The 25,205-nt window shown below is 38.5% G+C and overlaps 1 protein-coding gene across 6 annotated transcripts in view; it reads left to right on the forward strand.

Annotated features, from left to right (window-relative positions):
- Positions 1–25,205, forward strand: part of Srpk2 (SRSF protein kinase 2) — a 190,666-nt gene that overhangs the window by 80,750 nt on the left and 84,711 nt on the right. For 2 of the 6 annotated variants that reach the window (XM_041668651.1, XM_041668652.1), the window contains one exon: positions 294–357. The exons of the other annotated variants lie outside the window; for them this stretch is intronic. In XM_041668651.1, the coding sequence (XP_041524585.1) occupies positions 320–357 (38 nt within the window). In that variant the 5' untranslated portion in view covers positions 294–319. The remainder of the gene's footprint in view (positions 1–293; positions 358–25,205) is intronic. 6 annotated transcript variants of the gene reach the window in all.

Consider the following 25,205-nt stretch of genomic DNA (forward strand, 5'->3'; position numbering starts at 1 on the left):
CTTTTTATAGAGCTCGAGTAGTTCTGCCTTGGGGGAAAAAAAGGACACCCCTCTGCTTAAAAGAAATGGTACTTCCTGCTTTCATAAACAGTCATGTGCATAGTTTAGCAAGGCCTGATGCCTCTGGAGCGTTTTCCCTTTATAGCACCATTGAATCCGAGTCCTAACAGAAGTACTGTGAATCTTGTGGCCTCATTCTGAACAAAAGGGATTAGAGAAGAAAAATCTCTTGATATAAGGCTTATAAGCGAGAGCAGGCAATCTTGGTTGTGAATATTTTCTGATTTTTCCAGAAATCAAGCAGAAGATTGAGCTGCTGATGTCAGTTAACTCTGAGAAGTCGTCCTCTTCAGAAAGGTACAGCTACATCTCTTGCATGAACAATTAATGGTGTAGCATTGCTAAGAAACAAATAGGACATATTCTTTTCCTTGTCAAGTTTGCTATATAATGTTGTACTGCATGCTGGCATTGTGCTGTATTGAAGATGTGTTTGGGCAAGCTGTTCTGCTTTGCGAAGGGTAATGTTTTTTTTTTTTTTTTTTTTAAAGAGAAACAACAGTCAGCTTAATCAGCTGCAGCATGAACACCATAACACAGCAGACCGCTGGCTCATGTGTGACAGCTGCTGAAAACTGAAAAAAATTTAACCAAGGAAATCTTGTGCTTTTTAAAGGAACTATTATGGGATTTCTGTTCCTATTTTTTTGAGGTTGCTGCTACATAGAATTTTCAAGGATATTTATAATATCTAGCTTAAACATAGTTGATTTTTTTGTAATAAGTATTTTTTTAATGTACAAAGGGAGTGCCATTTGTACATAGCTTAGGAATGGCAAACCCACAGATTAGTCACATTCTCTAAAAGAGATGTGATGTTTCTTCAAGTCTCTGCTAGGCAATGGAACAGTCACTGCATGCAGTCATGGTTCATGCCTGCAGGTAAGGACAAAATGACTCAGAAGTATTTTTAAAGCAATTATTTTATCTGTCATTCATATGATTATACCTGTAAGCAGATATTTTATGAAAAGTACTATTTTCCCTTATAAGCAAAATGAAGATACTTTTATTTACTGTAAAAATGAGATCAAAGTTCCCTATTTTGATAAATAAATTCTGTGTTCACTTCTGTTTATCAAAATTGTGTATATTAAATATGTATCTAAAATGTTTTGAATTGCGGTTCTTAGGCAAAAAGTTGACAGTTACCTTTTCTTTTGCTTATCTTATCAATTTGTACTTAATGTTAATTGTATTTAAGCCATGTTGATTCATCTTTTCTAGGGCTAATTTTCAGGGATGTCTTTGTTCATACATTGAAAATTTAGGAAAATAATATGGAAAATTACTTGGTGATAAGGAAATGATAGGGGAAAAATATTGTTAAAACAAGAACTAGCTGATCCTTCATGGCAAAATGTGTATGAGTTTCAGGGCATGATCTGATGACAGGATTATATCAGTAGAAATAGGTAAATAAGCTTCTGCTTGCAACTTTGGTTACAAATGAGATGTAGCTACTTTCTGTAGAGTTTGAAAATGAAAAATAGCTAAGAAGGTTTGTGTTTATTTCATTTATTTATTTATTTTTGACATTTCTAACTTCTGGTTTGTGGCTAGCCACCTGGTCACAATCATTCTGTTTGTTGAGCTGCAAAACAATCTTGAGCCTTGTGGATGTTCTGCCAGTAAAATGGTGGTGATGGAACAGCAGAGGGTAGGTAGGGTAAGCAGCGAGCAGGCCAAGCACCGGTTTAGAGTTTTGTACTAGAGTGTACTTAATGAGATGACAGCAATAATTCTGCAGACTTTTGCGGTAGCATGAATCCTTTATTGATAAATTGCGAGATGAACACAGTGGATGAATATTTCTGAAAAAGAAGTTAGAATCAAGTGAGTTCTGACTAAAACTCATTGTATTTGGGAAAACACTCTAAAATATTTTCATGATTTTATTTACTTAGGCTCTTGTGGTTATTTGAAAGAAAAGAGTGTACGTGTTGTCATAATTATAAAGCTTAGAAACCAGCTGCTGTGAGGATGTTTTTTGGCATGGTTTACTGGAGCTTGCCTTGTTGATTTTGATTTTAGTAGATGCATAGAGTTCTACTGGGCAGTTGTGATAGTCTTGCTAAGGTGGTGAGAAACAATACTTTGTAAGCACAAAATTTTTTAATTAATATAGGTATATTAAAATGCCCCTTTTTTCTCCTTGTCATTAAAAGCCTTATCATTTGACCTTTTAGCAGTGATTCTCAAGTTTCATAATGCAGTTCCTTATGTTGTACTGACCCCCAACCATAAGTTATTTTCATTCCTACTTTATAACTCTAATTTTGCTACTGTTATGAATCGTAATCTGAATATCTGTGATTCCTGATGGTCCCTGCTGATGCATTGAAAGGGACATTTGACCCCCGCCCAAAGGTATCATGACCCACCAGGTTGAGAACTGCTAATTTAGGGAATCTGTAAAAGATAAATCTCAAGTGTAAAAAGTTCATTATCTAATACCAGTGTTTTGCCCAGGATGTAATATCTTATAATATTTACCACAGTTTCAACTCATTGTTCATTAGTTATTATACATATTAATATTATATATTAATATAATTTTATATATAATATAATAAATATTATATATATTTTTTGGTTTTTTGAGACAGGGTTTCTCTGTAGTTTTAGAGCCTGTCCTGGAACTAGCTCTTGTAGATCAGGCTGGCCTTGAACTCACAGAGTTCTGCCTGCCGCGTGAGCCACCATCGCCTGTCTTCATTAGTTATTATATCTTAAAAATATTTTATCTTTTAAAAAGTAGATTTTGTCTTTTTTAAAGATGAAAAGAAATGATTAATGATTCTATGTGTAGTAGCTTAAGTGTTAGTGATTTTTGAGATTTTCATAGGGCCAAGATTCCAGATGCCTATCAGTAGGTGGGGCAGAGACTTCTGGTTTCTTTTCCAAAGAGGGAGAAACTGTTGAGCTCTGTGCACCACAAGGTATTATTCCTGTACTCACCTCTGTGCCCACAGTTTGGTGGATCTTCTGAGAGCTCTTGTAGAAACGGAGTGTGGTAGGTATGGGATTTGTGCTGGGGTGTTGTTAGTAACCCTTTCACTTTATACTTTCAGTCCACTATGTAGAAAATGCTCATCTTGGTGAAACTAGTATTTACTGCATTGATTTTGTTCATATACTTTTCTAAAATGGGAAAAGTATGATAAAGAAAAAACAACTTAGCTTAATTTTGTAGACTTTTGAGAAGACATTTTCAATGAAAAATGAAATTGGTCCAAAATGAAATGTGTTTAGACAATGCAATGTATGAATGGATCACAGTAGTTCTTGAAATTAATTTTAAAGTTATGCTTTTAGCTCAGATGAAATAATGGAGACTCATAAGGACGTAATTTGGTGAGGAGACATGGAGTACATGTGCTCCATTTAGGAAGGCCACTTCCAAGCCAAAGCTAATTCAGCTACACTCAGCTATAGTTATAGTTTTTCATGTTGTGTTTAGAAGGAATAACATTTTTTTTACCACTTCACCCCCCAGAAGAAAATTTTAATGTACCTTTATAAAGATTAAAATCGTTTAATATTATTGATATTTGATATTATTATTTGATATTATTGAATGCATGACAAATTACAAAACAACTGGTATGTGTTGTGGCCAGTTAAGAGGGGACATCTGCTGCAAGAGACTGCCTTCTGGAGGTTCCAGGAATAATCCCACCACAAATGCTTCCTTTTTTAATTGAGTGCTTGTTGAATGAATGAACATACTGATTTGTTGACATGGTAGCACTGGTGCTTAGACATAGTTTACACGTTTGTCCACTCCCGTTTAGTGTAATAAAGTAAACAGGATCGTTAATGGCAGCAGCTAAGTTTTCCCCCATTTCCCCCACCCCTTTTGCTTTGTTCTGGCTTTGCCACTCCTGGAGTTCATGGGGTAGAGCATGTGGTTAAGAGGAGGAATAAAAATCATGCTAGGAAAAGGGTAGCAATTGCTCACTAAACAATCCAGATATTATTTCTCCTGTTGGTTAGTTGGTTGGTTGTTGGTGCTGGGACTTGAACTGGATACTACTAACTTCTTAATAGGGACGGGGCGGGGATGGGGAGAAAGAGTGCAGAATAAGTGAGAAGGTATATGTGTCCCACAGTCACTTAAAGACTAGTAATTCAGTGCTCTAATTAGGATTTGTGTTTTCTCAGGACAAGCTTTTTGTACTTATAATGTGACATTTTTATTGTCATAAAGAGAGTCCTTGTAGCCTCACAGATAGTCAGCAAATACTGAATCCATAAGTTGCTTGCTACCTTTTCAATGAAGGAAGAAACAAGTACCGGAAAAAATCATAAACGTAATGCTGTATCCTGTATTTGACCGGTGCTGGATAAACAGCATTGGTGAGAAGTAATAGGGATGATAAATATATCCCTGCCCCATGTAAGAGCATTTTATGTGCACCACTTGTGTTTGTTCCTGTGTCTTTTAATTTCCTTTCTTATTTTGGAGCAAAAGAAACCTTGAAGAGTAATGAAAGGAGGAATTTGATGGTAACGGTGGTCCCAGAACAAGGTGCTCTTCATCTACTCCAGCCTGCTTGGTGAGGTCTGAGCAGTACAGATGGACAGCCAGCCAAAGCAGCTCTTGTCTCCTCGCTTCTGTCCCTTCCCAGCACACACACACTAGGCTGTGCATTCATTGGTGGCCCTGCTCTTTCTTCCCTTTGCCAGGCCCCACCCTGCCATTGCTTTCTTAGTGTCCTTGTTTATAGGATAGATTTTTTTTTTTCCTGAATGGTAGAAGGAGTCGAAGTGGTGGCTAAATGCTTATTTTGTTTATATTCAGTATTTATTAGTATTTTTATTGAAGATATTGGAATTTTGCAAATCATAAGAAATATAGTTTCGTGGATTTTTTAAGTTTTGTTCGTAGGGATTTTGTTGTTACTTTTTTTTAAGTTTAGTTTATTTTTTTTGTGTGTGTGTGTGTGACACATAAGAAATCTTTGCCAAGCCTAGGCCCATTTAAATTTTCTGCCGGATGTATTTTTTGGAAGTTATATGTTTTTTCCCCTCCTCTTCTTCCTCAATCCCCACCCCCTTTTTTGGGGGGGCGGAATTTTGAGACTGTGTTTCTCTTTGTAGTCCAGGCTGTCTTGAAACTCCAGTTTGTAGACCAGGCTGACCTCATCATATGATCTGTCCACATATGCTTGGTTTAAAGACTTGTGCCACCATGCTCAACTAGAAATTATTCTCCTAATGTTTGCTCTACAGATACATTTGGGGTTTTAATATTGAGGTAAGGATTGATAGTGATGTTTTAATTTTTTTTTTTGCATATGGCTATTCAGTTTCTGTTTTGAATATTGTGTAAATAGAAACCTTTAAAACATTTTAAAACTCCATGCTTGGTTACAGGGAGCTAAATTGGATGCTTGGAAAATGTTCACATTTATATGATGGAGTACAATATTCGTTGAGATTTTTGGCATAAACTCAACCTGATTGTATGGTTTGCCCCTTCCTGGTTGCATTTTGGCTGTGAGCTGTGTGGGAAGTCTCTGAATGAAGAAGCTGTGGAGCATGAGCGACAGAGCCTCCTCTCAGAGTTATAGATGGAAAGCAGTGAGTTTCGTTTGTTTGGGCAGAACTTGAAAGGGTACTTTTGAAGGGAGACAGGACTTTCTCCTGAAAACACTGAGAGACATATGGCACCGGTGAACTAAGGATGCAGAGATCTCCTGCACATGCACCGGATTTTGTGCTTCAAGGTCTTAAAGATCTGAGAAGTAGGAAGATGGCTGGGTTATGGTCCTCCCTTCTAGAATCCATGAGTACAGTGTAGTAGGAGACCTTCATAAGCAGAAGTAGTAGGTGAAAAGGAAGGTATGGGTGAAAGGGTACTTTGGTGGTTTTATGTTTAAACATGTTCAGCTTGACTGGGTTCCCTGGCTTAGTCCCCAGAATTAAAGTGATATGAGAGAAGACACATGCCTTCCCTTTGTCTCTCCCAGTGCTGCCCATGTGCTTCATGTGTGTGGTCACTGCTCTCCAGAGTTTATAGCTTGGGTCTACTTTTATCCATTTCACCTGTTGATGAGTGTTGTTTGTGGCTGTGGGCTTAGGTATAGTGCTGCTTTGAGCATTTGTATGCATGTCTTTTGATAAATGAATCTGTGTATGCATTTCTGTTGAGTCTAGGTTTATAAACAGACAGGGACTGTTTTTTGGAACAGATGTTATAAAGGAGATGAACATTAGAACTTAGAGTCATAAGGGAACCATCCCCACTGATTATCATGTTCTTTTTCTTTTTTGGTTTTTCGAGACAGGGTTTCTCTGTGTAGCTTTGGTGCCTGTCCCAGAACTAGCTCTTGTAGACCAGGCTGGCCTCGAACTCACAGAGATCCGCCTGCCTCTGCCTCTGCCTCCCGAGTGCTGGAATTAAAGGCATGCCGCACCACTGCCCGACTTATTATCGTCTTTTAACAGGTCTAGAGGCCATGCATGTTAACATTAGTTTTTCAATTCGGTTTCAATAGCAAAATAATTACTGAGGTAAATCCTCTTAGAAGCCTTTGTATAAACTGCAAGGAAGAGCTTACTTTAGAAACTGAGGAAATAAATCTGTCTTGTGACATTTTCATAATTTATAAACTGTTTTTAAATTGCACTTGCTCTTGAAAATTTCTTGAGCTAGCATAAAAGTGCAGTCTTGCCATTTAATTTTTGGTTAAAAATAGCATTTATCTGAGCTGCCCTTTTGTTGATAACTATGTGCTTTACTTCCTACACTATTATGTTTGTTATCCATTTAATCTTTGATTTTGTCTGATGTTAGAATTGTTGCTCACATCATAGCCTATGTAAACCATTTAAAACACAATGGGAAGGCCATTCACTGTAAAAACCCTTCACCTGTATTCCCATGGTTCTTAGGATAAAGGTAATATGAGGTCTGGCCTGCTGAGTACCCATGTTTTTAGACTCATCTGACGATTTTATGTGTAGAAAAGAACTTTGTGTGAAGGCTGTTGATACAGGTAATATAGTCTGTTCTTTGCCACAGGCATAAGTTAAATTATAGTCACAACAAATTAACTCATGTAAGCTATCAAGATTTCAATTCTTAGTTCTTTTGTATCATGTAGTTTATAGTTACAATTTTTACATTTATTTTAATGTAAAATAGAAATTAAATCTGAATGCTTTCCGTTTCTTTACAGCAACAACAGAAAGCAACATCAAACCATAATTTTCTCCTAGTGTCAGTGTCTTGTGTGTCATTTGTTGCTGTACTAATAGTTAAAGTATCATGCCTTTCTGTTACATTTAGTTGTAGTTAAGCACAGGAAATATAACAAATTCTTTCAAAAGAATTTTTCTGTTTCTACCTGAGGTGGGGAAACAGTGTCGTTCACCTTAAGAAGCAGTGTCCTGGGTTTAGTTCAGATGCTCCTACATGAAAGACTGGAACCTGAGCCGTAGCCTCTGTTCACAGTGAATTTCAGTTGGCAAGTGTTGTAAGTGAGACTTGTGTAAAAGAAGCAGAATCCTGAGTATGTGCTGAAGTATTATTTGTTACTAAGTCCTAGTAATAATTTCCTCTTATCTTGGAAGCTTCTCTTTGTATATCTAGCCAGATGGTGGTGGCTCACACCTTTAATCCCAGCACTTGGGAGGCAGAGGCAGGTGGATCTCTGTGAGTTCGAGGCCAGGCTGGTGTACAAGAGCTAGTTCCAGGACAACCAGGGCTGTTACACAGAGAAACCCTGTCTTGAAAAGCAAAATAAAACAAACAAGAAATATTGTGCATCCATATGTGTGCATATTGTGGGTATGTGGCACTTATGTGCCGTGATGAACATATAGTGGTCAGAAGACCGCTTGGAGCAGTCTGTTCTCTTCTCCCATCATTTTGTATGTCCTGAGATCAAACAGGTTGTGAGGCTTGTACAGCAAGCACTTCACCTACTGAATAAGGCACCTTGCTGACTGGTTGATTTTTGTCTTTGTGACTGAGGTCCTTCTCAGTAACCAAGATTGTCCTGGAACTTGAGATCATCTTGTCTCAATCTCCTGATTGCTGGATTACAGGCTGTGACACTGTGTCCAGTGTAAATCTTCCCTTAATTGGTAAATTATATGAGTTTACCAGAAATGGTTCAGAACATACTGTGCTCAGCAGCTATTGTAATGACAATGACAATGACAAAAATAACTGCTTTTAATGACTGTAGTTCATATTCCTGATGCAGAAGAATCCTTTATATATCATGGGGCTGAAAAAAAATCATGACTGATTTTTATAGATTATATTTATTTTCTGTCTGTGCAGCATTTATCAGCAGCTGCTACAAACCATTCACTCTGTGATTTTTTTTTAAAATCTGCACACCCCAAAGACAGCACAAAATCATAGATTTTCTACAGATAATTGATGTACAATATTTCTACAGCAGATAATATTGGTGAGTGCTTGTGCTCGTAGCTTGGTTCATTTCTTGGGCATATAGTGCTGAGCACTGTTTCATGGATGATGCCGCAGTGGGTGGACCTCGGCAATACTGCATGTAACTAGTAATTTCGTTTCTGTTTCAAAAGGCATTTTCTTACTATGTTTTTATTATCTTTACATAAAGATATGTTTTGCCTACATATCTATCTGTATGTGTGCAGTCCACAAAGGTCAGAAGAGAGTGTAGAATCCCCTGGTCCTGGACTTACAGATGGTTGTGAGCTGTCAAATGGGTGCTGGGAATTAATTGAACCTGGGTGCTCCTGAAAAGCAACCAGTGCTCTTAACTGCTAAACCATCCCTCCAGCCCTAAAAATTACATTTCTGGACATAGTACTTTAAAAGATGAGAGGTATGTATGACAGAAGGGAGCAGATAACAGCCACAGCACACGAGGGACTGCTGACTGTGTGGAGATACAGGCCAAGGTTTGCTAGTTCTTCCACCCTTTTATTTATTTTTTTTTTTTAGTTTTTGGGTCCTTATGTCAGATCGCGCTAGTGAGAGAGCATCTGATTCTCAGATGCAGATCACAGGAAACCCCTTTCTCTGTGCCATAACATACTGACCCACCTGTGCAGACGCACTGAGAGGGATTTTCTAATTGGCACTTGGCATCACATCAACAGGTAGAAGGCATACAATTAAAGTTGTTTGTTTTTTTGTTTTTTGTTTTTGTTTTTTTAAGATACGGTTCTTCTGTGTAGCTCTAGTTGTCCTGGAATTGTTCTGTAGACCAGACTGGCCTCGAACTTATAGAGTCACCTGCCTCTGCCTCCCAAGTGCTGGGACTAATGACATGAGTCCCAGCTCCAGGCTAAACTATATTCATTCCAAGGCTAGATTTCCAGATTGTAACATTTCAGGCATTCTGACCCTGGTGACCACTGCTGAGAACCATATTCTAAGATACTGAGGCTTTCCTGTCAATTAGAGCTTACAAACATGTACTTCATAGTGGTTGCACCATTGCCAAAACCAAAACACAGTATTGTAGTTTACTTCCTATCCTTGTGCGTTTTTTCTTATATTCTTAAAGAATATTCAATAGCCTAGTCTTTGTAGTGTAATTTTACACACACACACACACACACACGCAATTTAAAATAAAATAAATTTTAAAAATATTTAAAATTTTGTGTTTGTGTATCTCTCATGTGAATGTGAATACCTGCAGGGTCCAGAGAGGATGTAGGAGCCGCTAGAGCTGAATTTACAGGCAGTTGTGAACTGTCTGATGGTGGTTCTGGGAACAAAAGGGTCCTCTAGAAGAGCAGAAAATGCCCTTAATTAATTAATCATTGAGCTGTCTCTCCATCCCCATGTAGGGATTTTTAAAAGGTGGTGTTAAACTATATCTGTTTAAGAGGATATTCATTCACTTTGTTTATTGAGCCTTGGTTTTAGAAGTGAAATTATTACTATGCAAGTTTGTAAGGTTTTGCTGATGAACACTAAATTGTCCTCAGAAGAACACACTTTACATTGTCTCTGCCAATGCACACAAGGGTCCTCACCCACATTTGATTTTGAGTGTTGTATTGCTGATGTTAATGAATACACTAAGTTGTGCAGACTTTTCAGTCTCTGTCTTGTGGCTTTTGCTCCAGTAAAGGCTCTCTGTGTACATGAATTAAACTGAAGTTAGTATAACTGACTTTAGTAAAAGACTTGTAGATTCTTACATTCATAGATTTATGAAATACCTAAGGTGTCCTTAGGGTGCCCTTGACTAGCTGCTAGCTGCCAACTGAATAATTAATCAACGAGGGAAAAATTGTGTATTCTGTTTGCACTAATGAATCTTAATTTTTAAAAGCATTTCAAGAAGTTATATTCAAACTTTTCATTTCAGACAGATGGTCAGACATTCAATACAGATGGTTAGCTTGTATGAGGTCTCTTGCTCCCTTCTCCTTTTCTTTCCTTTTTTTTCCTTCTCTCCTGTACATACTCCCCACTTCTTCTCTTTATGTACCCCAGGTTGGCCCTCTCTTTTCTGTTATAGCCCAAGCTACCTCAAACTCATGATCCTCCCGTTTCCGTGTCAAGAAAACTTTTGGGGTTACACATATGCACTAGCACAGCTGCTTTCCCCCTTGGCTTCTCATTCATGAAAACTGGTTGTTCCCTTGATGGGCTCCCTTTCATAAGTTTCACCCCAATTGTCTAACTCATTTGCTCTGTGTCCAGTAGTATTATACTGTCTGGGTAAACGTTTATCTCCTTAGTATAAGGTAGAGTAGTCATTTTTTTTTAAATATAAAATCCTTTTTAGGATTTCTTAGGAGATGCTAAATTTCTCTTCTTTTAGTGAGAAGGTTAACCTCCCACATCTTACTCATCAGAATGTAGCTCCTTTTCCTAAAATGATACAGAACTGTAAAATTGATAAATGAAGATAAGTAGATTATTAGTTTATACTATTCAAACATTACCCATCTACCTATTCACTCACCCCCTAAATACACACTGAAGAGAATTTAACTTCAATTTATTCTTGCTATACAGTTTTAGCCAGTGCTTTAAAAAAATTAAAACTTGGACAGATTTTTAGTTCTTGTCCCCCTCACTAGCTTTTGTATAAAATTTATCAGAGGTTGTAAAAATATTCCTTGGGGCTGGCTTCATGGCTTAGCTGGCTAACTCCCTGTCTGATATATTATTCCTTGGACCTAGAAAGAACATGTGTTTCCTGGGGCAGAATAATAATTAGCCTGGAGGCTAATTAGTGCTTGAGGATAAGGAAGCTTTATAATTGTGAGGGTAGCTATTTTCATTTGGTGAAAGGGAAGTGTGATAGGATTAAATCTAGTTTGATGAAAGTAACTTTTTGCTTAATCCAACTTTTTCCAGTAGAAATTAAAAAGGTCTGCCATTTTTCTTAAGTGAAAAACTTCTCTAAGAAATGTTTTATGATAATGTGAACAAGGTTTGTCACACCTGACACTCCCCTGGGTTGGGGTTTTGTAGTTTAAGGATGAACCTGTTGATGTGTTTCTTGCTGTGGTATCACACTGAAAAGCTTACTTCTCTTTCATAGTAGGTACAGGTATTCATTGCAAGGCATGCAAATGAAGGAATTGTATTTGCTTGAAATGAACTTTTCTTCCTTATTTCATTCTCTTTGCAAAAAAAAAATCCCCTGAATAGCTTTTGGTTTCTGGGACTCTGCCTGGCTGTCCAACTTGCTGAAAGAAAAGCAAAGTTATTATCTACCTTAACCAGAGTTTCTGCGCAAGATTTAATAGCAAATGACAAAGATGGGAGCTCATTTTCATAGTAGTAAAATTTACTTGCTTCGCATACCTGAGACATTAAGGACAGCCACAAATTATATAGAGGGCATTAAAGGCTTCCTGATTTTTCATGGCATATTGGTGTATAGAAAAGACTTTAGATCTGTGCATCAATAATTTTTATGACAGTTTGACAAATCAGTATTTTAAAATAATATTTATTCTTTGGGAATGCCATATTTTGAGATCATATAAATGCTTTCCTCACTTTTCCCAGGTCGTCCTTTACCTACAACTCTATCTGCTTACTGTGCTCTTAATTTAAAAAAATTATTTTTATCTATTTATTTGCAGTTAGTTTTGAGTTACTTTTACTATGTACATTTATGTAGGGTTTCTGTTGCTGTGCATAGACATCATGACCATACCATGTATAGTACGAGCTTATGAAGCAGCTTTTATAAAGGAGAACATTTAGTTGGGACTGACTGACTTACAGTTTCAGAGATTTAGGCCATTATATCATGGCAGGACATGGTGGTGTGTAGGCAGACCTGGTGCTGGAGAAGGAGCTGAGAGTTTTACATCTTGATCCACAGGGAGCAGAAGCAAGCCTGTGCCACACTGAGCATAAATGAGACCTAAAAGTCCACCCCAATAGTGCCACATTTCCTCCAAGAAAGCCCTACCTCCTTATAGTGCCATTCCCTATGGGGACCATTTTCTTTCAAGTCATCACATTCCTTTCTCAGGCCTACAAAGGCTTTTTGCTGTATCATAATGCAAAAAAATGCATTCAGTCCAACTTCAGAAGTCCCATAGTCTGTAACAATCTCAAATTTCCTGATGCTCCCTTTCTCCTCAAGTTGTACATTTTGTATTTTACTTTCTCAGCTTGTTCCTTTTCATTATAAATCTTCATTAGAGTTACCATTAACCATTAACCACATAACAGAGTCTATATTAGTCTGTTTTGGGATTTCCTCTGCCAATGGAGTTAATTCAAATCTCTTCACTTTAGCCTCAGGCAGACTCTTCAGATAAGGGTAAAAAGCAGCCTCATTTTTCACCAAAATAACACAAGAACAATCTGTAGGCAACATAGTCAAATTCTTTTCTTCTAAAGCTGCTTTAGCTAGGCTCCTGAAGTTCCTTCAGCACCACTGTGTTGGCAGAAGTTTCTGTCCTGCCCAGTCCCACAGCTGTTTAGTCCAAAAAAAAAAAAAAAAACCACACAGAGGTCTACATTAATTATAAACTGGTTGGCCTATTAGCTCTGGAGTCTTACTAACTTTTATATCTTAAATTAGCCCACAATTCTTGTCTATATCAGCCACGTGGCTTGCTACCTTTTATCAGCGAGGCATCCTCATCTTGCTTTCTCTGTGTCTGGGTGACGACTGCAGAGTGCGCCTTTCCTCTTCCCAGAATTCTCTTGTTCTTGTTGCCCCGCCTATACTTCCTGCCTGGCTACTAGCCAATCAGCATTTTGTTTATTTGTGGTACAGTTTGAGAGGTTTAGTCCATTATCATCATGGTGGGATGTGGCTGTGTGCAGGCAGACTTGGGGTTGGAGAAAGAGCTGAGAGGTCTATATTTTGATCTGTAGGCAGCAGAAAGAGTGTGTGTACGACTGGCCATACCTGATCTTATAAAACGTCAGAGTTCACTTTCACAGCGACACACTTCATCCAACCAGGCCACACCTATTCCACAAAGCCACACCTCTTAATAGTGTGTCTTCCAGTGGGAAAACATTCAGATACAGTGGGGCCATACCTATTCAAACCTCCAGAGTAGCTCTGGCTGTCCTGCAGCTCCCTGTATAGACCTGGCTGGCCTGTAATTCCTTGTATTGATCAGGCTGGCCTGGAACTTGCAGAGATCTGCCTGCCTTTGTGTCCTGAGGACTGGGACTAATGGTGGGTGCCAATGTATCTGGTACAAATTAACTTAAAAACAAAGAAATAGGATCTCATTTTGCTGCCAAGGCTGAAGTATTCCTACTTAGTCTCCTGAATATCTGACACCATACCACTATGTGACTGTTATCGCTATCCATGACATGATTTATTTTGGGGTGTGCTAGAAGAGTGAGACAAGGTCTCACTGTGTAGCTAGTTGTCCTGGAACTTACCATGTGATCCAAGCTGGCTATAATTTATTTTTGCTGTTTTTTTTTTTGTTGTTGTTGTTGATGTGTTCTCTTTCTAATTTATTAAATTTTTTTTAGATTTTATTTATTATGTATACAATGTTCCTCCTGCATGTACATTTCTATGCCAGAAGAGGGCACTAGACCTCATCACAGATGGCTATGAGCCATCATGTGGTTGCTGGGAATTGAACTCAGGACCTCTGGAAGAACAGCCAGTGTTCTTAACCTCTGAGCCATCTCCCCAGCCCCTTACTGTGTTTTTAAAAAATTAATTTTAATTTTTTTTTAAGATAGCGTCTTGCTTTAAATCCAGGCTGACTTTCAGCTTTGGGTCTCTGGATTACAGAACTGCACCATCTCACCTGACTCCTTTTATAGTTTTGAACTTGAAATTTCTCATTGATTCAGTGTCATGGCAGCTTGTATGTAATATGTAAGACCTGTGGAAATGTCTTGCAGTGAATGGCTTGGGATCCTCCATAAATACAGGAACGCTTCATTTTTACTGTTGATACAGGAAATCTTGGCTAGTCATTTACCTCTTTTGAGGTAATTCCTCCTGCCTTTAGCTATGTGAGTGCTGGGGTTACGGGTGTGTATCACCAGCCTTGGCCTGGCTTATTCTGGCAGCTCACATTCTCCACACATCTCTCTTTATTTAGTTTTAATCATCCATACTCTCTCAAGAACATGACATATGCTGAACAGCGCTGAATGCATATGAATTATTGTTTTGAATGTCTTCAGGGGTCCTTAAACATCAAAATATTCTCTTATCAATATGTTTTTCAACCTTGTGTTCTTTAAGAATAGCAAAGCTGACCAGTCTATAATGTGGCCTGGGGAGTTATCTCGGGGTGAAGCTCTTGCCGTACAAACGTGGGACTGAAAGTGTAAACTTCCGGTGTATATTTGACCCATCTATCCTTCCCTACATGGTTGGAAGCAGAGGCAGGACACTCTTTGGCTCTCAGGTCGGCTAACCTGGTATGCAGTAGTAAACAATAGAGAGACTGCGCCTTGAAGAAAGTGGAAGGCAGAAACTGACTCCCAAAGCTGGACACTGACTTCTAGGCACACATTGTCACATGGCTCTGCCTGTTCATTTGCTCTCACATAAAAATAAATGTATATTACACACAGATACCAAAAAACCCAGCCGTATTTTGCAACACAAAATTACTTAACATTTTGTCTGTAGAGAAAAACATTGTTGATAGAGAAAAACAATTGACCACAGGAGAAACAACCTTGGGAAATTGTAGATGGAGGCTGCTCATCATTTTCCGGCTTCCCAGGCCTGAAAAAACCACACAGAAACTATATTAATTAAAACACTCTTGGCCTATTAGCTTAGGCTTCTTATTTACTAACTCTTATGTCTTAGATTAATCCATTTCTGTTATTTTATATTCTACCACGAGGCTCGTGGTTTGCTGGTAAGGTTCCCAGGCACCAGTCTCCTTCAGAGGCTGCATGGCGTCTACAAGGACTCTGTCTTCTTTCCTCCCCTATCTGCTTGGAATCCCGCTCTACTCTATCCTGCCCTGTCTAGGCCAAAGCAGCTTTGCAATACAGATACAGAAGGACTTCCAACACCAGGATCATTATCTTCAATTTGAATATTATTTATCTGCAATCTTATAACCAGATATTTTCAGGCTTAGAATATTTGCATATACACAAATAGTTTTGGCATGGGGCCCAAATATAAAGTTTATTTTTGTTTCATGTATGCTTTATGTATGCTGTATAAAAGTAATTTAAGTGTTGTAATTTTGTACATGAAACAATTTCATGGTGTGAAATTTTCTAATTTAGCATATTTTAAATAAAGTATTTTAAATTTCAGATTTTGGACATTTTGGATTTGGGGTTTCAAATTATTGATCAATTTTGTATTTGAAAAGTGTGTTCAGACATTATTAGATCTGGATCTGTGGATCTTCATTTCTATTTCATTCATGTAGCAGAGTCCTATATTTCCCCCTATAAAATACTGAAATTGAGTGTACATACATGCCAAGACATCCCAGACCCTGCTTTTTTGTTTATATCTTCTCGCCCATTTGATTCTTGAAGGTGCCTGAGTATAAATTATCCACATAAAAGACCCTGCTTCCTTAGTCTGGAAATTCAAGTGAAACCCTGGTTTTCTTGACAGATTGGGCAAATGAAATATTGTTGCCACTAATTGGAAATCTATATTGAGATTGGTAAGATATATATAGTTAGTTGATTTTTTTCAGTACTTACAATACCTCAGATAGATTATGTATATTTATCCTTTAATAGAGGTTTCTGCCTTTGAGTCACACGAATCTGGCAACCTGAGTTTAATCCTTGCAACCTACTAGAAAGGTGGAATGAGAAACCCACAAATTTGTCCTCTGACATTCACATGGTATGGTGAATACATATATGTACATACATATACATGCATTCACATATCCCCATTTGTCAATTAAAGAACATAGAAATTAAAGCAGTGAATGAGGATACCTCCACTGCTACCACCACCACCTCCATCCCCATAGACTCATGTACTTGAGGACTTGATTCCTGGTTGGTGAAACCTGGTTCCCAGTTTAGGAAGAATGAGGAGGTGTGACCTTGTTGGAGGAGGTGTGTCACTAAGGGTGTACTTTGGTTTTGCAAAAGCCCATACATACCATTCCTAGTTAGTTGTATCTCTGCCTATTCTTATGGATCAAATGATCAAATGTAAACTCTCATCAGCTATTATTCTAGTGCTATGCCTGCCTGCTGCCATGCTTCCTGCCCTTATGACCGCAGACTCTTAATCCTCTGGAACTGTGAGTCCTCAAATTAAGTGCTGTCTTTTATAAGTTGCCTTGGTCATGGTGTCTCTTCTCAACAATAGAAAATAAAAACATAATACCTCTCGGTTTGTATATTGCTCTCCTTGTCTGTACTCGCCCTGCAGATGACCTCATCTGTTTTAGTGCTATTAAATACCATCTGCACACTGGTGGTTTCTATATTCATGTCTGCTGATCTCCATATGAACTATAGATGTCTATATCTAGCTCCTCTTCAGACTTCTAATGAATGTCTTTTGACATCTCAGATTTAAAATGGGGCTAAACTAAACTCAGTAATCCCTTCTTAAAGGTCTAGTGGTTGGTGTGTACTGTACTCATTTTTCTATCTTGTAAACTGTTGCAGGAGGAGGGGCAGGGAATAAATAATTCTTCTGATTTATAGCTACTCTTAGGATCTCTGAGGTGACTGAAAATAACTGCTTGATGTATCTTGTCTCTGTGGGTTTACGTGGACATTGTAAATATCTTTCAGAGAAAGTAGAAGGCAGCAGGAACATTCCTGGGGTCTATTGAAGGATAGAAGAAAGTTCTCTCATCTTTGCCTAGTAAGTAGGAAGGGGATTTGCTGGTATATCATGTGTATCATTCACACACTTTGTGGCCCTGGCCGCTGGGGCCCCTGACAGATTCCTGCAAGGTATCTTGGCTGTTACTTGCTTTTGCCACCCCTTTATCAGTGCCCCTCCTCCCACCTTGGGATGACCTTTGTATGACCCCTGCTTTGGCAAACTCTGACACATCTTCTTTTAGTTTTAAAAACTATGTCTAGACTTAGTCTTAGAGATACCTGTTCACCTCTTTTAATGTCTTTAAATATGTCTGTTTGTTTGAAACAAGGTTTCTCTGTGTTGTCTTGACTGTCCTGGAATTCATTAGGTAAATCAGGCTGGCCTTGAACTCACAGAAATCCTCCTGTCTTTGCTTTCCAGTGCTGGGATTAAAGGTGTGAGCTACCACCCCTGGCCATCTTACTTTTTTTGTTTTTGTTTTTCTTTCACTGTCCACTTCTGGTTGGTCCTTCACTGTGCTGTATGGCTTCTGTTCAGTGTTTCCTGGTGCCACCCACAGATGCTGCACTTACTTGCCTGACGGTCTCTAACTGTTGGAATCTTCTGGCTCTGTGCCTTCCCTCTCATCTGAAGTCCTTACATGTTCTGCCTCCCCCTTTTCTGTAAGGTATGCTTCCTATGAGTATAATGCCCTCCCATCACAGAGCATCCTGTTTCTCAGTTATACCCTTTCTGCTTCTATCAATTAGTCAGTGAGAGATTGAACTTTGTCTGGCCTTTGTGTCACTGGTACCTAGCACATCTCTGGACATTCTAGTGAACACAAGTGTATATTTGAATAAAGACTTTTTAAAACTTTCTTTCCTAATTCATAAGGAAGCATTCACAAAGAAAACAAATGCTAATGCTATTTGTATGGCTGAAGGTGTTGGTTAATATTTTAGTATCTTCTGAACTACTTTGTTTCCATAAGTGGTTTTGCTCAGCATCCTAGTGCTCAGGCATTTTGGAGACTTAACTCTCATTGCTCCTTGGGGTGTTTTTGTTTGTTTTTTGCCTGCCTTTGTTCCTTCCCTCATTCCTTCCTTCGTTCCTTCCTTCGTTCCTCCCTCCCTCCCTTCCTCCCTCCTTCGTTCCTTCCTTCGTTCCTTCCTTCATTCCTTCCTTCCTTCCTTTCTTCCTGCCTGCCTCCCTCCTTCCCTCTCCCTTCCTCTCTCCCTCCTTCCTTCTCTCCCTCCCCCCCCCCCTCTCATTCTTTTTTTGCTGGAAGGTGTGCTTGGGAAATTATTCTGATCAAATTGCCTGGATGTGGGCCAGTGCTCCTGCCAGCATGTTTGTTCTAAGTGGTTTCATTTTGGTTTTTCCCCTTTTAGATCTACTTACTTAATATTGAATTGCCTGTGAACCCTGAGCCATACTATATTATAGCATGGTGAGTTGTTGCCTGTCTGCCTGGTGTTCTTTTCCTATCGTGGTAACAATGTCAGGAGTCAGAATACTAGGTAGAGTTCTCTGCATCATACTGGCAAAATTCTGCTTCTGTCAGTTCCTTTACTGAATCACAGATGTTTGCTAATTTAGACATAAAAGAATCTTCATAGCTGAATTTAAACATTTCTTCAAATTTATGTTATTAACATCCTCAGCTTGCTTGTAGTCTTGAATTTACCATTATTCAAAGTTGTGTTTGAAATTTCTTTAGGATTTTAACTTTAGAGTCACCACATTTGGAGTTCTTTTCGTCTCTTCAGGTGCAAATGCCATTAGGTAGATTTAGGAAATTGAGATTAGAATATAAAGATTCTCATGTTTTTGAGTCTTACCTACCTTCTACCAGAATAAATAGTGTTGTGAAGTAGATTTATATTTGGAGTGCTGCTTGGCAAGCTGTAGCAGTTTTTCATAGTTTCCTGCTTTCATATTCAGCCTGTAGCTGTTGCTAAGCCCGAGGTCCTATCTGAGGACTGGAGACAGACTTCACAGCTCAACCTCCTACAGCTGCCTGCTGTGGGCTAGCCCAAGGCATGCATACCAGTACACAGGTCCTTGTATATGCAGTATAATTCAGTAATGGCTATTTTATTTTATTACTTACTGTGGGGCTTATCTATCCTTATCAGTAATTTCTAGCCTCTTCTTAAGATAGGCAGAGGAAGTGGGGATGCATATCCACATAATTACTTGAGATCATTTTCATTTTGTGGGTGAAGTAGAACAGATCTAGAAATGCTATCAGCAGTTTAGAACCAAATCACACCGTGACTATTTAAGAAATGTGCAGAACTTGACCTCATCCTTGTCTTATTTTATAGGCAGATCATGGCAGAAGGTGATACTGAACTCAGTGCCTTTTTAAAAAGTTTTTAATAATTTATTATTTTTATATTTATGTGCATGAACATTTTGCCTGTTTGCATGTCTGTATATCACACACACACACACACACACACACACACACACACACACTGTCTTCAACAGCCAGAAGAGGGCATCAGACTCCTCCCACCTGGAGTTACAGACAATTGTGTGCTGCCACATGGGTGCTGGAAATTGAACTCGGGTCCTCCAGAAGAACAGTCAGTGCTCTTAACCACTGAGCCATCTCTCCAGCCCAAACTCAGTGACTTTTCAGTAAGCAAATTTCCTTTTAATTTCTTTCACTGTTTGTGACCATCTATCTGCTTGAGAAGAATGGTAGGTAAATGGTCTAGTCACTTTTCTGTTGCTGTGACAAAACCTTCTAACTAAAAGCAACTTGGGTAGTAAAGGGTTTGGCATCCACTTCTAGGTCACAATCCATTATTTATGGAAGTTGGGAGGAAGTCAAGGCAGGAACCGTGGAGGTGCTGCTTTACTCACTAACTCAAGTATAGCTACCATTTTACATTTTTTATTTGTGTTTTTTTTTAAAACTATCTTTTCTCATTTTACATGCTAAATCCATTTCCCACTCTGTTCTCTCCTCCCGCTCCCTTCACCTTCCCACTCTCATCCCCCTTCCAACCCCCATCCACTCCCATGGGGGTCAGCAAAATCTAGCACATTGCTTTGAGGCAGGACCAAGACCGTCCCCACATATCTAGGCTGAGAAAAGTATCCCTCCACAGAATGGGTTCCAAAAAACCAGAACAAGCAGTAGGGATAAATTCTGGTCTCACTGCCAGTGGCCCCACAGTCTGCCCCAAGCATACAATTGCCACCCACATACAGAAGTCCTAGTTTGGTCCTATGCTGGTTCCCTCGCTGTCAGGCCAGAGTTGGAAGGCTTCCATTAGCTCAGGTAAACTGTTTCAGTAGGTGTCCCCATCATGGTCTTGACCTCTTTGCTCATATTCTCACTCTTCCCTCTCTTTGGCTGGACATTGGGAGCTCAACCCAATGCTCGGCTATGGTTCTTCGCCTCTGTTTCCATCAGTTGCTGGATGTAGGTTCTATGGTGACATTTAAGATATTCATCAATATCTTAATATCAAGGCAAGGCCAGTTCAGGCACCCTCTCCACTCTTGCTTAGCATCTTAGCTGGGGGGGGGGGGGGGGTCATCCTTGTGGATTCCTGGGAATTTCTCTAGTGTCATGTTTCTTGTGAGCCCCATAATGGCTCCCTCAATCAAGATATCGCTTTCCTTGTTCTCTGTCTCTGTCCCCCATCTCAACCAAAAGACAAGGCCCCACTATGTTGCCCTTCCTGGCCCTTAGCTCTCAGAGATTCACCTGCCTCTGCCTCTTGTGTGCTGGGATTAAAGACGTTCACCACCACCCCTGGCCTCTAGCTTGTTTTGAAGTCCAGGACCACCTGTACTTGAGGAATGGTAAGAAGCACAGTGGACTGGACCTAAATCAATTAATAATAAAGATAAAACTTCGCAGGCTTACCCACAAACCAATCTGATATAGCTAATTTTCTCAATTTAATTTCTTCCTCTCAGATGACTCTAGGATGTGTTATTAAGGCTAACCATAAGAAATCAATTTCGGGAGCTGGAGAGATGGCTCAGAAGTTAAGAGCATTGCCTGCTCTTCCGAAGGTCCTGAGTTCAAATCCCAGCAACCACATGGTGGCTCACAACCATCTGTAATGGGGTCTGGTGCCCTCTTCTGGGCTGCAGGCATACACACAGACAGAATATTGTATACATAATAAATAAATAAATAAATAAATAAATGAATGAATGAATGAATAAATATTTTTTAAAAAACAATTTCATGAGAAGCTGATCATTTTTCTTTGAGAAACTGAAGTTTTAATTATAGCTATTCTCTTTTAAAATCTAGATATATTAATTTTATTTTATGAGTGTTTTGTTTGTCACAGGCCTACTTGATGCCCATGAAGGTCAGAAGAGGGCATTGGAACTGCTAGAACTAGAACTCTAGTGAGTTTTGAGCCACCATTTGAGAGCTGGTATCTAACCTGGGTCCTCTTCAAGAGCATCAAGTGCTCATAACTCTGACATATCTCTAGTCTCAAGTTTTGATAAAATGAAAAATCAGGTGTGACATGATCTTCCTGTACATACAGAATCATTTTTTTCTTATAAAGGGAGATTTGAACATGAGCGCCGAAAAGAATGTGATAAATTTCAAAGACCATATGGGCTTTGATTCATGAACTTCAAAGGTCAGTCCTTGCAAGTTAGGTAACCTCTGAAAGTCTTAGTCATCCTGATCATTAAAGTAAAGATATCAATCTCATTCAGGACTAAGTAGATCTAAGAAGGTGATGTATATAAAGTCGATGCTGAAGAGAGGTGGGGGGAGGTATGGGCAACTCAACATGATAGTGTTACATGTTGTAGAGTCAGACGGTCTTTTCAGCTGAGTGTAGCCACTCAGTTACTTTGTTTACCTTGGCAACTAGTTGACCTCCAAGTTGGTAGTTTAGAAGATATATTATTGAGTATTTGTAATTTCTGAGTAATTGTAGTATTTAAATGAAATAATGTATAGAAAGTGTTTAGGGCAAGAAACTATTGAATAGGTAGACTGCGAGCTGATAAATGCTTCAGAGAAGGAATATCTAAATTTAGCCTAGTATTATTATATGTCTCAGTATGTCACTGTCTAATTTTGATATCAGAATGAGAGTTCTTTAGAGCTATAAGCAAAAAAAAGGTACAATCTTTTTGTAAAAAGTTAATTTAATTTTTACTGACATCATTTTTGTTCTTTAACGTCGAGCATGCTTTTCTTTGCCTTTATGTCCTTTGATTCGATTTAGCAAAAATTATTCTTGAACATTATCTGAATAGCAAGCAAGCAGAATAGATGATGAAAACAAAGTGTTGCAGATCAGAGCTGAAAGAGCACTTCCAGAGGCTGCTTTCACAGCTTAGACTGTCATAGATATTTGGTAAATAAATGCTTTTTTAAATATCGGGCAAATATTTTTGTGTATGTGTGGAAGTTTAAGGCCCACAAGAAGTCAAGAGTTTATTTAAAATGCAACATATGAAGGCTGAGGAGGAAAGAAAATATTTTTATTTTATTCTACTTTGGAGACAGGGTCTTACTATTTATAGTCCTGACTGGCCTGATACTCACTATGTAGATTAAGATGGTCTTGACGTTACAGAAGTCCACCTGCCTCTGCCTCTCAAGTGTGGGATGAACCATAATGCCTGGCGAGGGGGGAGAGCGCTATTTAGTGTATTTTTACCTTTATCTGTATTTTATTTAAATGGATGTTTACCTGTATTTTATGGGCATGCATTGCCAACAGAGGTCAGAAGATGGCATTGGATGTCCTGGGACTGCAGATGGTTGTGAGCCATCATGTGGGTGCTAGGAAACAAACCCTGTCTTCTGGAAGGGCAGCCAGTACTCTACCTGCTGGGCTGTCTCTTCAGCTCCAAGACAACTATTTTGAGCATTGTTTCAAAGAAGTTTTCTTTCTCATTGACCAAAAGCATTTCCATTTTGTAGTCCAATGATTTTCAAAGTTGTTAGTTCATCCTGTACTTAACTGACACTATAGACAATTATGTTTGTGTTTAGGTTTACAAGTTTTATTACTTACTTTTTAATATCTGTTCCTCTGTTCATTCCTCTGCCCTCTTTTTTCTTTTCTTTTTGTAATTATTGTACAATGTTAATACGTAGAGATTATTTTAAACCAGGATAGTATGTAAAGTGCCTCACATGGTTTCTATACTTGCTCAGTAGTTTTAAAGAAACATTCTAGTAAAGTTAGAATATTTCCACAATGCCTCTAGATAAAATAATTACTTTATCATCAAGCAATAAAAGGATAAAAATAAATATATAGAATATTTACTTCTGACTTGGCTATTGTCTAAGTGTTTATATTCCTTACAAATTCATATGTTGTAATCTAAGCCACCAATATGTAATATTTGGAATATGATAATAGGAAGTAAGGCTTTGTAACTCTTTACTTATCTGAGTTGAAATATTCAAGTTTTGAAATGTATATGATGGTCGTAGCAAAAGATGTATGGCCTTTCTTAAGTTGTCTCCATCCCCAGCCGAAGATGAAGTGAGATTTAAGATTTCAGATAAGAAAATCAGGCCCCAGAGGAATTACCAGCTTAGCCTGTTTGTCCCTGAGCTTTGAGTTGTTTTAGTGAGGATTGTTTGATGAACAAGAATATTTGCACATTCTTCTCCTAAGAGTTAGAGCATTTAGTTGATCCAAGGAAGGTGTAAGTGAGCTTTTCTGAATGTGCATAATTTAATGAATCTTTTATTAGTAGGCTTTGCAGTAGAGAGTGGGAATATGCAGGATGTTATGACAAATATCACTTAGATTTTTTTCATTTTGCTTTTTTAATTTTTAACTCTAAGGAATTTCCATTTCAGAAATAATACTTCTCCAAATCATGTTGGATCAAAAGCCACACTGATGCTTTAGAGAGGTGTGTCCTGTGGTCCTGCGGAGACACCTAAGTGTCTAATTGTCTCTGGGAACACTGGTAGTGTATGCTGTTTTGGCCACTCGCCAGGTCCAGTGCCTATACTGATACAGCCTCATTTCATGCTGTCACCGTCTATAATTTGAATTCTGTCTCTTCGAAGACATTATGTCATATTCTGTGTCTTGAAGTACTACCCTGATTTTATGTAGCTATTGAAGAGATCGCCCCTTCTCCTTTGTCTGCCTTCTTTTAATTATAGTGTTTCTTTTTTATTCTTGCTTACTAGATTTTTATTTTTTTTTATTTATTTATTTTTTTTTTTTTGTGGCTCTGTCCTGGAATTCATCATGTAGACCAGGCTCCTTGTCTTAAACTCACAGATATCCTCCTGCCTCTGCCTCCTGAGTGGTGCCATTAAAGGTGTAAGTTTCTTAATTGTGCTTGCTTAGATTTAATATTTCATACCTACTGTCCATAAAATCTCCAGCTATTTATCTTGCTTCTGTTGGTATGCTCTTTCTCTTCCTCTCTTCTGTTTGGGGAGCCATACTGTGGGTTATCATAGGAAACAACATTATCTACTGGGAAAATGTTTGTTTTAGGTGGCAAAAGTTTTTGGGCTTTTTTCTTTTTAAATCACGGACCTATCATCTACTACCCACGTGATTGTGAATGGTCTTGTGTATAGTCCTAAGGTTCACCTCCACATTTGTGAAATGGTTTTTCCTTTCACTGCGCCATTGCACCAGAAGGAGTAACAGTGCTTTTCACTGAATCAACAGTCTGTAAATTATGGTTCACCCCGTTTGTCTTTTGTCCAAGAAAGTAGTCAGCTATCAGTTTATCTATGTATGACATTCCACATGTAAAAGTATGTGTTAGAATACAAGCTCCATTCTCCATATTTGTTTCAGTGTTATTTTAAAACCCTGAACTCTTGTAATGTTTTTCCCCAGCCAGAATTCTTTAGACATGAAATCTAATTATCAACAAGGACGATTAACACAGAGCAGCCTGTGTGGCATCGGCTGAAGA

This window comes from Microtus oregoni, unplaced genomic scaffold, assembly GCF_018167655.1.
Source record: "Microtus oregoni isolate MIOR12 unplaced genomic scaffold, Mior012 000018F_ref0000195, whole genome shotgun sequence".
Classification (NCBI taxonomy): Eukaryota; Metazoa; Chordata; class Mammalia; order Rodentia; family Cricetidae; genus Microtus; species Microtus oregoni.